Source organism: Procambarus clarkii, chromosome 43 (genome assembly GCF_040958095.1).
Source record: "Procambarus clarkii isolate CNS0578487 chromosome 43, FALCON_Pclarkii_2.0, whole genome shotgun sequence".
Taxonomy (NCBI): domain Eukaryota; kingdom Metazoa; phylum Arthropoda; class Malacostraca; order Decapoda; family Cambaridae; genus Procambarus; species Procambarus clarkii.
The window spans coordinates 12,840,396-12,854,382 of NC_091192.1; the positions used below are offsets into that span (position 1 = coordinate 12,840,396).

The 13,987-nt window shown below is 47.8% G+C and overlaps 1 protein-coding gene across 1 annotated transcript in view; it reads left to right on the top strand.

Annotated features, from left to right (window-relative positions):
- The window catches only part of crp (cropped), a 102,908-nt gene that overhangs the window by 37,246 nt on the left and 51,675 nt on the right, over positions 1–13,987 (top strand). The window contains 1 exon segment of the mRNA XM_045738539.2: positions 2,544–2,709. Coding sequence (XP_045594495.2) covers positions 2,544–2,709 — 166 coding nt within the window.

Sequence of the window (13,987 nt, forward strand, 5' to 3'; positions counted from 1 at the left end):
TGTGTGTGTCTTTCTCTTCTCTCTCTTTTCTTTCTTCTTTCTCTTTTGTCTCTTTTCCCCTTCCCCCCCTCTTTTCCCCTTCCCCTCCTCTCTCCCCTTCCCCCCCTCTCTCCCCTTCCCCCCCCTCTCTCCCCTTCCCCCCCCTCTCTCCCCTCCCCCCCCCCGTCCGCGTCGCCACGCACGGGGTCATAGAGTATACACTCTCTAACACACCAAGCCTTCGTCGGTGTGCTCTTCTTAACAACTAGCCACTGCTGCTATATAATGTTTCTCTCGTGAGAAGGTATGGACATGTTGTTGTTCAAGGCTGTGTGGAGCTGCTGCTCTGGAGAGTGGCATGCCTTTGGAAGCGTAGAGTTTGTATCAGCTGGGATGTTGGGGTTAAGGTTTCTTTCACCCTATGCCCCTGTTACCTAGCAGTAAATTAGGTACCTAGGTGTTAGTCAGCTGTCACGGGCTGCTTCCTGGGGGTGGAGGCCTGGTCGAGGACCGGGCCGCGGGGACACTAAAGCCCCGAAATCATCTCAAGATCTCAAGATAAGGTGCGGGGGATTACTGGGGGGGGGATGTGAGGGGGGGCGCTAGGTATTCTGTCTTAGTGTCGATTTCGGTGTGTGGCGTCCATGTGTTAAACATGTGCAGTATTTAGCGAGGAGGTCAGTGTTCACGCGTCACGGGATACCGTCGCTACCGGGGACACAATAACAAAAGAAAGTGGATTTACATTGGCTCTGTATTATGGTTAGTTGGCTGCTGCTGTAACAGGTTTCGCTGGGCATTAAGGACAACAATAGGTGTGACCAATGTACTGAAATTGAGAATACTATGCATATATTTTATTTTTGTAAGCAGAAAGTTGTTCTTGTAAATTGGATTAGTGACACTCTTAAAGCTTTATGTGGACCAATTATTAGAGTGGAGTTAATGAGGTTTTTAATGTTTCATATTGACATAAAATGCAAGAAAATTAAGAATACAATAATTATGCTACTTTCTGATTACATTTTTTGTGTGTGGATAGGTAGGCAGGAGGGTTACTGTGTGTGGATAGGTAGGCAGAAGGGTTACTGTGTGTGGATAGGCGGGCAGGAGGGTTACTGTGTGTGGATAGGCGGGCAGGAGGGTTACTGTGTGTGGATAGGTAGGCAGAAGGGTTACTGTGTGTGGATAGGCGGGCAGGAGGGTTACTGTGTGTGGATAGGCGGGCAGGAGGGTTACTGTGTGTGGATAGGTAGGCAGAAGGGTTACTGTGTGTGGATAGGCGGGCAGGAGGGTTACTGTGTGTGGATAGGCGGGCAGGAGGGTTACTGTGTGTGGATAGGCAGGCAGACAGGAGGGTTACTGTGTGTGTGGATAGGCAGGCAGACAGGAGGGTTACTGTGTGTGGATAGGCGGGCAGGAGGGTTACTGTGTGTGGATAGGCGGGCAGGAGGGTTACTGTGTGTGGATAGGCGGGCAGGAGGGTTACTGTGTGTGGATAGGCAGGCAGGAGGGTTACTGTGTGTGGATAGGCAGGCAGGAGGGTTACTGTGTGTGGATAGGCAGGCAGGAGGGTTACTGTGTGTGGATAGGCAGGCAGGACAGGAGGGTTACTGTGTGTGTGGATAGGCAGGCAGGAGGGTTACTGTGTGTGGATAGGCGGGCAGGAGGGTTACTGTGTGTGGATAGGCGGGCAGGAGGGTTACTGTGTGTGGATAGGCGGGCAGGAGGGTTACTGTGTGTGTGGATAGGCGGGCAGGAGGGTTAGTGTGTGTGGATAGGCAGGCAGGAGGGTTACTGTGTGTGTGGATAGGCAGGCAGGAGGGTTACTGTGTGTGTGGATAGGCAGGCAGGAGGGTTACTGTGTGTGTGGATAGGCAGGCAGGAGGGTTACTGTGTGTGTGGATAGGCAGGCAGGCAGGAGGGTTACTGTGTGTGTGGATAGGCAGGCAGGCAGGAGGGTTACTGTGTGTGTGGATAGGCAGGCAGGCAGGAGGGTTACTGTGTGTGTGGATAGGCAGGCAGGCAGGAGGGTTACTGTGTGTGTGGATAGGCAGGCAGGCAGGAGGGTTACTGTGTGTGTGGATAGGCAGGCAGGCAGGAGGGTTACTGTGTGTGTGGATAGGCAGGCAGGCAGGAGGGTTACTGTGTGTGTGGATAGGCAGGCAGGCAGGAGGGTTACTGTGTGTGTGGATAGGCAGGCAGGCAGGAGGGTTACTGTGTGTGTGGATAGGCAGGCAGGCAGGAGGGTTACTGTGTGTGTGGATAGGCAGGCAGGCAGGAGGGTTACTGTGTGTGTGGATAGGCAGGCAGGCAGGAGGGTTACTGTGTGTGTGGATAGGCAGGCAGGCAGGAGGGTTACTGTGTGTGTGGATAGGCAGGCAGGCAGGAGGGTTACTGTGTGTGTGGATAGGCAGGCAGGAGGGTTACTGTGCTTTTTATACGAATTGTTGGGCTGTTGGGCAGAATTAATTTTAAAGATACATATAATATAATATTTTAAATACTTTATTTCTTTAGCTTATTCAGTTTGGAATTTAATATGTATTTTGTGTACTCGTAAGGTTGGGTGGACGACCAGTGTCGCCAAAGACAGCTATGGAACAGGAGAAGCGTATTCGGCGTGAGATAGCCAACAGCAACGAACGGAGGCGGATGCAGAGTATTAACGCAGGGTTTGCTTCACTCAAGACTTTGCTGCCACACCACGAGGGAGAGAAGCTCAGTAAGGTGAGTTTCCACTGATGTTGACACCACCTAGAACAAAAATGACTGGTAATAATGATATGGCGTAGTAAATAGACTGAGTAGGCTACGTTGCGCGTAGTCAGCAGGTGAGGTATACCACTAGAGTATTCCCAGGGCTAAGAGGTATGAGCTACTGGGGAAGTCATAATATAAGTAAGCTTCGTCACTGGGAGAGAAAACCAGGTAAGAGAGGTCACCACAGGGAGAGAGAAAGTAACATAAGAGTTCATCACATAATACCTGGCAAGCATAGACAAACTATTTGTTGTTGCCGACGTATGAACAAGGGTAGTCTGCTGGCACGGGTACTACTATTTGGTAGGCAACAAGGGGCCCGTTGTGGACTGTGCTAGGCTACAAAACCTGGCTTGCAACACTCCTGGGCTTCGGTAACCCTCGAGGGACATATTCAACTGCACGCGGGTGTGTTTCTTTTGGAGTCCAAGTATATTGAGCAGCGCCTCGCTGGGCAGAACAGCTGGCTGTTATATTTGGAGGGTTAGGTGGGTAGGGGACGGGGAGAGGCTGCAGCTGTGGGCATAGCATACGCGTCGGACAAAGGTGCGTGATATTGCCACTGGATGGCCAGGTACTTCAATTGGCTTCTGAAACCTCTATTTCATAATTCACCTATTCCGTGGAATGTGCTTTCGTTTGCTAATGTTTATATAGGAAAGACGGCGAAATATGAGTGTTCGTGGCTCTGTTCACGCTAAAATCTTCTATAAATAAACCATTGTACTTGGATATGATTGGTTTGGGATCAAATGAAGTATTTACTGAAGGTGGCCAGGATGAGTTTACGGTGCTTTAAATAAACGTCAAAATAAAAAGTAGAAAATTCTAGATTTTTCACTTAAATAACTAGTTAGGTAGACAAGTGTTTCGAAATGCAGTTAAGAAGCAAAATGTCCCCTGTCGATTAGCTTAACGATCATAATGTCACTTAGTAGTCGATTCAATGTTTAATTCATTTTGTCGGGGACAGGAAGCCTGTGTGTAAGTATACAGTACTCCAATCTTGTATTTGTCGCATTCAAGGTCGAACTGCTGACCCTCCTCAAGATGAAACCTCACGATAGCCGTCTAACTCCCAGATACCTATTTACTGCTAGGTGAACAGACACATTAGGTGTAAGGAAACGTGCCCAGTCATTTCTCTCCCGCCCGGGAATTGAACCCGGGATTCTGGATTGTGCAGATTCGGAGTAGAGAATGAAGCCAACTGTACTAAGGGTATCAACTGTACCCTCTCACACGTGAATCAGTTCAAATATGTCCACAATTATGTTAAAGTTCTCGCTTCGCAAAACTAATTCAGCATATAACAATATGAACAAAAAATATGTATTAAGGTTTAAAAAAAATTGTAGTACTTTTATATCGAAGTTAAACACGGTATTCATTGTCCGAGTTCATTGTGTAAAACCGCATAGAACGTAGCGTCAGTAATGATTCGGCGAGGCAATGTCACGGTGAAGGCAGCCCGGAAGGTTTACATCACATGGTGTTATGTGTGAGTGTGCACGTGTATGTCATGAATGGTGGCGTGAGCGTGGCGGGAAATATCAGCTGACTAGAGTAGGAGCGGGAGGTGTTCGTGTTGATGGTGGGCCCCACGCTCTCCCGCACTCTTATACTCACCTCTGCTCTCTACGATAATATAGTCTTGTGTCGTCGTGTTACGATTATGTATCACATTGTTTTTGATATGAAATGTTCATTGCCAAAAGTGTAGGGTTTTATGTGCATATTTATTGTAAGTAACATAGAGTTCACTATATGCGGGGTTTCAAAACAGAGCCAGCTGATTCGGTTTCCATGACGACGATCGACCGGGCGTAGCCTCGCCCCGCCCCTTAACGTACTACCGCTGGCCGCATGGTAAACTATGAACAGTATTAAGGAAAACTACGTAAATACTTCTTTTCTATTCATGCTACGGTCGCTATCATACTGTTAATATAGATTTAGCGTCAAATGAGAAAATGCGACGTTAAAATTTCATTTGTTTAGGTGAAGTGAAGGTAGGGAAGCGGCACCCCCACGTGGCGAGACGGGGGTTGGCGCGAGGCTAGCGGCGACCATGTGGCGCGCATTTCGGGACCCCGCACCATCACTGCATTGTACTCCACCAGCGCTGCATTGTTCAAATTTTTAAATAATATATTAATTCAATCTTCTACTGAAAGGATGTGGGGCGAAAAATAGGGAAAGTTTCAAATACTGAAGATTCAGCATCGCCTGGCGTTGTAATCTCAGGCAGGATTGTTTTGGTTTGGGCGACCCGCACCACGTGACTTATACCAGCTGACGTCTGGCCAGACGCTCCTAGCTGAGGAAAATGGCGCGAAATGTACTGGGTGGCTACTTTTGCAGATAATTTTATTTGACCATGTACCTTTACATTTATATACATACCATCGACATTCTCATGAAAGAGCTTTCAGCGCCGCAAGATACCAGTACGTGGTGTTGACATGCTATTAATAGTTTAAATTAACGCATGGTGCATGCTCCCGGGTGATGTTGCTAAGTTTCAAGGCGGCGACAAAAATACTATCGTATACTTTTAAAGTTTTGAATGAAAACAGTGGATTTAACTGGAACAGACGGATATTAATGTTGTAATTTACGAACAAGACGCGTCTACATTTGTAATGCGTGCCTAATATAAAATATTTACTTCTCTGAAATAGAAGATTGCTTTTTGTCATCGAAATCGTGCTTCCATAAATAGAATTTGTTGTACAATTTGACGGAGACGCCAGCACCAAAGTCCTCCTGTGGTCTTGTGCCCTGTCCCTAGCGGAATGACCATGAGGTATGTTGGCCAGTTCCCCCTCCCTCGTTATGTGGGGCGGTTGCCATACTTTGAAATTCACGCCACATTCCTTCGTGTACTTTTTTCATAATTTAGTTTAACAATGCAGATATTGATTATTAGGCTGGCTGTTGGGATGGCACGGGGAGAAGGTGGTAATGCGTTGGTACTGGCGTTAAGTCGGTTAAAGGTAAATTTGGGTAAATTCAGGAAACAGCTGACCAGGTCAGTGGAATCCTGTAGAGTTCTCCTTAAACTGGTTTGCCTGGATTGAGTGGTCAGTTTTTTTTTGTTTAGACCGTTGAAATGTTACAAAACACTGCTATAAAGCCAATTTCTTAAATAAAGCTTTTTATTTAACAACATTATAAACATTAGGCATCTACCAAGTGACTCCCACAGCTAACACATCGCAAATACTGGTAACTGATCAGGAGGTACTGTTGTTGGCTGCTAGCTGGAGATGATATTGCACACAACATACATCTAGTCATTGACAGCCGGGACGCTGTTTATCATAAGCTTTGCCTTTTTTGTTTGTGTGTGTGTGTGTGTGTATATGTGTGTGTGTATATATATATATATATATATATATATATATATATATATATATATATATATAATATATATATATATAATATAAGCTTTTTGAGTGACGCCTCCATAAACCTGTGTTCCTTTGTGTATAATTTTTCGACTAATTTCAGCTGCTTGCACTCTGTTAATGAGAGAAATTTTCGTATTTAAACGCGTGAATATAATTAATCGGCATTGATGTTGTTCAAAGCTGGCCGTTGTGTGACACACGTTCTCCACTAGCTTGTTCCTCTCCACCCTTCCTTCCTTCACTCCACTTCTCATCCCTTTATCCTCCGCTCTTTCTTCTCATACCTTCCACCCTACTTCGCTTCCTCCTTCCCATCCTGACCCTGGAAAAGAAAAAAAAGATCTTCCCTTTCCTCCGTGTCTACTAGCAGTCTTGTAATGGCTCTCACAGCGCTGCATCTCCATATCTGCAGCAGCATATTTCCGGATGACGCAGCACAGCCTTCTAAAATGAGAAAGTACTTAGAGTAACGATGTGGTTGAAAGTACGTCTCATGGCCCACCAGAAGGTAGAGTTTCGTAGTGTTGAACTTGGACAAACTGGGAAAAGTTGTTACATTTGTTGCTAATAAAACCTAACCATCCTAGGCCTAATGCTCGCCGAGACCAAATATATTACAAATTTATGCTATTTTAGGCCTAAGAATATTTTAATTTGGTTTTTAGCTTTATTTTTTCCTGAGAAAAAGAGTACAAAATGTAGCTTACGGGGACTCCATTATTACATATTGGTACCATCGGCCATATTTACAATATCAAAACAGGAGGATGAGTTGGATGATGAAGTACAGGTGTGGATGCGTGCGTAAATTAGTACAGGTCGAAGCGTACGTCAACTCTTCAGGTATGGTTTGACCCTTTTATACCAAAGTCTAGAACTATACTTAAATCATAAGTGCTGCTGCGGCTGTTTTTGATTCAGCTACTCAGAACGAAATGTCCACGTAGCAGCAGGGGCTATAGTGAACCTGTAACTATAAGTGCTTTATTCTACTTTCAATATATGTTGAGATCAGGTGTAGGTACTCTGGTTATAGGATCAGCTGAGACCATTTGTAAACAACGCTCCCGGGTGGGGGGGGATTAGTCTCCCTCAGAAAAGTTTCGTTTTATCTACGATTATGATATATCGTAAGCGGATGTGTTTTGTTTGTTTTAGTTTAATGATCAGACAACCATACATTAGGTGAGTATTCTTAGGCATTACCCGAAGTAAATGGTAGTATGTGAAGTAGAGGGAGGAGGGGTGGCGTGGTACTATTATGCTTGGGAACAGTGCGATGGGAAGTTAAACAAGGAAAAGGGGCGTGAGAGTGAGTTTGTATCCCACGATCCTGGCAGCTTATCAGTCACCAAGGTGATCCCGGGTGTTAGCATGACACAGTGTGGGGGTGAGAACTAGCGTGGCGGCGTCTACGCCAAGATGAGGCCACCAACACAAACACGGCCATGTCGCCCGCCCGCCCGCCTGCCTGCTCGCTCCCTCCCTCTCCTCCACCATCCCCCCCACTTCCCACCCCCGTCTGCTTCTGGTTCGTCCGTCCCCACGCCACTCTCCTCACCCTCCCCCCTCTAACCCTCCCCTCACCAGGCCATCACCCCAGTGGCGGCGGCGGCAGCAGCAGCAGCGTTTCAAGGTCAAAAGTGCGTTGTCTGCCTGAGCCGTTGTCTCCTGCCTTGTCTAGGTCGGACAGGCAGGGTACACATGCGGTCTTCCTAGTTCCCTGATTCTGCTTGATAACACGTTTTTATAATGGTCGATAATTAGTTGTATTTCCTGGTCTTTATTGCTTCGATTTGGATTAAACCCACAGCTTTGACGCGAAGGAGGGTAGGGTTGCTCTCGCATAGTTGTGCGTATGAGGGCCGAGCTTTTGCTCTTGGGCCTCGCCACACCCTTCAGTACACTCCCCACCACCAGCAGGGGAAGAGTGTACGGGTTCCTCAGCCGTGTTGGCTGTCTTGTCTACCGTTGAGGCTGTGCACGCAAGGGGGGCGTTTTGAAGGATTGTGTGTGTGTGTACGGAGAGCCAGATGAAGTAAGATTTTATTATAGTCAAGGTCATTGTTACGCGAGTGGGGAGGGAGAAACACATGCCATTGGCCGTCTGGCGCCGCCAACACCACCCACACCTGTTGCTTTGATGACACTTTACTCTCACGCTCTTCCCCCCCCCCCCCGCCCCTCTTCCACCTACCACACCCCTTCCTTCCTTTCTTGGAATAGTTTCCTCTTTCACCCTTGCCATTTACCTTTCTGACATCTGCACTATTTCAGAGCCACTGAACCTATTTCCTGCTACCAACCCTCTACCTCGTCTCCCCCCTCCCTCGTTCACCCTGTCCGTAGTCTCCCTGTACAGTCCTCTCCCGCCCCTGCCTGGATATCCACCTCGATGATTTTTCTTGCCTCCCCTGCTACACACCCCAGTTCCCCCTATAACCTCCCCTGCCACACACCCCAGTTCCCCCTATAACCTCCCCTGCCACGCACCCCAGTTCCCCCTATAACCTCCCCTGCCACACACCCCAGTTCCCCCTATAACCTTCCCTGCCACACACCCCAGTTCCCCCTATAACCTCCCCTGCCACGCACTCCAGTTCTCCCTATAACCTCCCCTGCCACACACCCCAGTTCCCCCTATAACCTCCCCCTGCCACACACCCCAGTTCTCCCTATAACCTCCCCTGCCACGCACCCCAGTTCTCCCTATAACCTCCCCTGCCACACACCCCAGTTCTCCCTATAACCTCCCCTGCCACACACCCCAGTTCCCCCTATAACCTCCCCTGCCACACACCCCAGTCCCCCCTATAACCTCCCCTGCCACACACCCCAGTCCCCCCTATAACCTCCCCTGCCACACACCCCAGTTTCCCCTATAACCTCCCCTGCCACACACCCCAGTTTCCCCTATAACCTCCCCCTGCCACGCACCCCAGTTCTCCCTATAACCTCCCCTGCCACACACCCCAGTCCCCCCTATAACCTCCCCTGCCACACACCCCCAGTCCCCCCTATAACCTCCCCTGCCACGCATCCCAGTTCCCCCTATAACCTCCCCTGCCACACACCCCAGTTCTCCCTATAACCTCCCCTGCCACACACCCCAGTCCCCCCTATAACCTCCCCTGCCACACACCCCAGTCCCCCCTATAACCTCCCCTGCCACACACCCCAGTTCCCCCTATAACCTCCCCCTGCCACGCACCCCAGTTCTCCCTATAACCTCCCCTGCCACACACCCCAGTCCCCCCTATAACCTCCCCTGCCACACACCCCAGTCCCCCCTATAACCTCCCCTGCCACGCACCCCAGTCCCCCCTATAACCTCCCCTGCCACGCACCCCAGTCCCCCCTATAACCTCCCCTGCCACGCACCCCAGTTCCCTACAGAAAACAGGTCAACAAATATATAATTTTAGGTATTGGAAAAGCACGCCAGTGAGAGAGCTTTCAAGAAACACTAGAACACAAACTGGTAGGGAAGGCGCGTGTGCGTGCGTCCACCATCACGTGTGTATGTAGGGAAGACGGGAATGTCTTTCCGCGTGCTGAAATGCTTGTGGTAATTTATAATACAACACACTACCTTCCCCACCCTACCCGGAATACAACCACTTCCATATACATGATGGGGTACACGAACAAGGGGATACAGTTGGAAACTGAGTACCCAAATGGGCCACAGGGACGTTAGAGTAGTTAACAGGTGGAACGCACTAGGCGCTCACGTGGTGGAGGCTGACTCCATACACAGTTTCAAATGAAGATATGATAAAGGAATCTGTACACCTGTTGGTTAACAATTGAGAGGCGGGACCAAAGAGCCCAAGCTCAACCCCCGCAAGCACAACTAGTTGAGTACATGGATCGTGTCAGTAAAGAGGGTTTGGTTAGTCCTACATTCATGACATTTTATTCCCATTGCTTCATCTTTCCTTAATTTACACGGCATCCTCATCCACCTGTACAGCAAGTCCTACCTGTACCGCAAGTCCTACCTTCCCCCCTTACTACCCCTAATCCCCCCCCCTCCCACTACCGACCAACCACCTCAGTTTTCCCTAACCTTGACAACGTCTACCCTTGGCCGGCCTTGCCAGGCTCCTCCCCCCCATCCCGTCTCCCCTTGGCTGGCCTTGCCAGCCCCCCCCCTATTCCGTCTACCCTTGGCCGGCCTTGACAGCCCCCCCCCATCCCGTCTCCCCTTGGCCGGCCTTGACAGCCCTCCCCATCCCGTCTCCCCTTGGCCGGCCTTGCCGTCCCCCCCATCCCGTCTCCCCTTGGCTGGCCTTGCCAGCCCCCTCCCCCCCTATTCCGTCTACCCTTGGCTGGCCTTGCCACCCCCCCCTATTCCGTCTACCCTTGGCCGGCCTTGCAAACATTATTGTCGAGTTGGAATTTTCCACAAGTCTTTAAATTCAATAGTTTAAGAGTATATTTGTTAATTTTAATGTTTTTTGTTGTTCCTTGTAAGGTGCATGTTGCAGGCCGTGTTCATAGCATCGGCTATTGTTGAAGTTGTTTACAACAGAGCCTTTGCTTGGGTGGTGGTGGTAGGAGGTGTGTTTTGGCCAGCACGACGAGACGGGAGATGCTGGGCCTCGTTGGAAACATTACCTTTAAGTCCTGACGCAGGTGGGGAGGTATGGGGGGGGAGTGTGAGGTGGGGTTAAAGGCCATAGTTCATTGTGCTGCTCTGGCACCACAGGAGAGAGAGGAAAACTTTCTAAGTTAACCATATCTTGTGAACTGGTTTCTAGAAGCCAGAATTACATACTAGTATATATCATAATGACTAAGATAAAAACGATATGTGTAATTGAAACTTCCCCTCTTAACTAGTCCTTTCAAACTAGAAATAGGCCTACGACTGCCTCACTATACAAAAATAGAACTGCAATGGAGTTCGCAATAGAACTAATGACATCATACAGTACGTCCGTGAATATCACACTGACGCCATAGTGCTTCAGGAGGTACTGTTGGGTGATGACTTCAACCCAAGATTCAGCGGTTGTAACAAGTTCTCCCTGCCCTCTGGGACAAAGAAAACGGGGTATCACTACTTATGTAAGTAACATCATACCTATACAGCCTATTGATGACCTCCACGTGGGGGATGTGCATGAATCACTGGGGGTAACCCTACATATAAACAATAATGCCTGACATATAGTCAACCTATATGTGCCGCAGACTAAACCTGACCTTAACACACTACCTGAATTTGCCAATGAAGAACCTACCCTGCTGGTCGGTGACCTTAATGCCTGACACCCACACTTTGGTGCCAACTGTCATCAGCCCAATGTCAATGGACGGAAACTGTCACTCTGTGTTGGGGGAGTGAGAACTTCAGGGTCCTGGGTGATGAACAGCCAACTCACCTCAGAGAAGGAAGATTAGACTATGTTCTCCTGCTGAATGCACAGGACACGGATGCCAGTATACACATTGTGCACAGTTTATGTAGTGACCACTGGGCACTGATTACCACCGTCGACATGAGCAAGAGAAGGAAGAGACAAATAGAAAAAGGTTATCGCTCTGAGCAGATATGAGGCAGCACTTCATAAGCAAGATGAGTGACTGGTTCACAGAATACAAAATCCCAGAAGTCATTGATAAATTTGTTGATGACCTTAATAACCAGATTGAGAGCTGTCTCTTAAGTTCCACGCCATACGACTGGGCGAAGTAACCCTCGGAAGAAGAAAATAAAATGGTATGAGAATGATTACATAAAGATGCTCAATGCTAATGTAAGGAGCATGAGTAGAGAGTACCAGAGACATCCCACTCAAAGTAACCAAAAAGCTGTTTAAAACTGTGTGTCAAATAGCCAGGGAAGAGAAGACTAAAGAGTGGGAAAGACTTGACTTCAAGTCAAGTCAATGGCTTGACTTCACTAGCTCCATTAGAAGAGAAACATCCTCAAGACAAGTGTGGGCAAAAATTCAGATAGCTAAGGGGGGGGGGGCAGAACCCGGCCTGCTGCTTACAAAGACCCCCCAGGGGTAAGGCTGAGGAACTAATACACAAGTGGAGTGAGTGATGCAGCATCCTCCTCCTTCCTCCCTGTAGAAGTAAGCAGGGAACAGCTCCTGCGACATAATGACAGAAGAATTAGGATAACAAGAGCACTGTCTAGTGATGAGAGTATGAGGAACCAATCACAGCCCAGGAAGTAAGGGGGCTATGAAAAAGAGTAAAAGTACAGCACCTGGTGAAAATGGAATCACCTATGACATAAAGAATGCACTGTGTGAGGTGTCTGGGAATCCATTACTCCACCTGTTTAACAAATTCCTAAGTGGAGTGTTGCCCACACAATGGAAACACGCAATAATCGTTCCCATACCGAAGCACAATGACTCTGGCAATTACAGACCTACCAGTCTCGTGTCGTGTCGTGCACATGCAAGATACTTGAAAGGATCATCCTAAACCGACTGTTGCACAAAATAGGCAGGCTAGGGGAGGGGTTAATGGATTTATTATAGATGGAGCACAACAAACTGTATGGTTAATTACTTGGCTAATGACACAGTTAAGTATTCTGTATTTGTTGACATCAAAGGAGTCTTCGACAAAGCCCAGGGGATTGCGATCCTGGATGAGCTTGCATATTTGGGTGTCAAGGGGAGACTCATAAAATGGATTGAAGTCTACCTCACAGGGAGGAAAGCCAAGGTCTGCTTCAACGGAGTAGTCTCTAGAACAATGAGTATGGAACTCGGCTCCCCCTCCCTCCAGGAGGAGTCTTAAGCCCCACACTATTCAACATACTTATGAATGCCATTGCAAATATTGAATTTCCAGAAGGAACATAGCAAGTGGGGTATGCAGATGATGTCCTAATACAAGCTCCCACCTTTGGAAAAATTAAACAGTCCATTGAACTCCTTGGAAGGAAATGTGTTGAACTCAATTTCACTTTCTCCACAAACAAGACAAAACCACATTCTCATCACAAGCGGGGAGAAAATGAAGAACCTCAAATTAATGGTGTAACACTTAAATGGGTCGACCACTATCGGTACCTTGGCATCACAATCAGCTCTTAATAAGGGGAAGAAATAGGAGCTCAACCAACTCATAGGAACATCTAAAAGTCAACTCAAGGCACTGAAAGCTATGACCTGAAATGGGCCTCTATTGCTGTGCTTAAAATGATGTACACAGCCTATGTGCGCTCCGTCATAGACTATGCAGCACCAGTCTTGTGCACTTACTCCCAAAGCGATATGAAAATGCGTTTATGCATACAAAATAACGCCATGGCAATCATTCTTGGAGTCCCAAGAACTGCCAAAACATGTAATCTACGAGAAGAGTTGTTCCTCCCCAGTGTTAAATGCAGAGTAAAGGAACTGAATGCCAAGCTTGCAATTAAGATAGCCTGAGCTCCCCATTACAGTGATATTGCAAAGAAAAAACTGAGTTCTGTGCTACTTACAGGAGGAAAAGGGAGAAGCCAAAAAATGACATCACAGATCAGTCTACTGCCTCAAAGAACTGCACCTGCTTGAGCAAGCCCGTGAGCTCCTGCCTGTACAGAGGTCATCTCCACAGGAGGGTGACCCATGCAGGATTATCATCAATGAGATGACAACGAAAAAGTCCAACATGATACCACAAGAAATGAGGCACAAGTATCCCGAGGAAATTTCTAAAGAAGCCAGAAATGAATTGGATCAAATCTACACTGATGGGCTATCTAATCCTGTCAATGGCAGGGCTGGTGCAGCATACACTGTAATTAGGAATAATGCCTTCCAATGCAGAAATGAAGAAAAAACAACTATTGAGAACTATGTCTC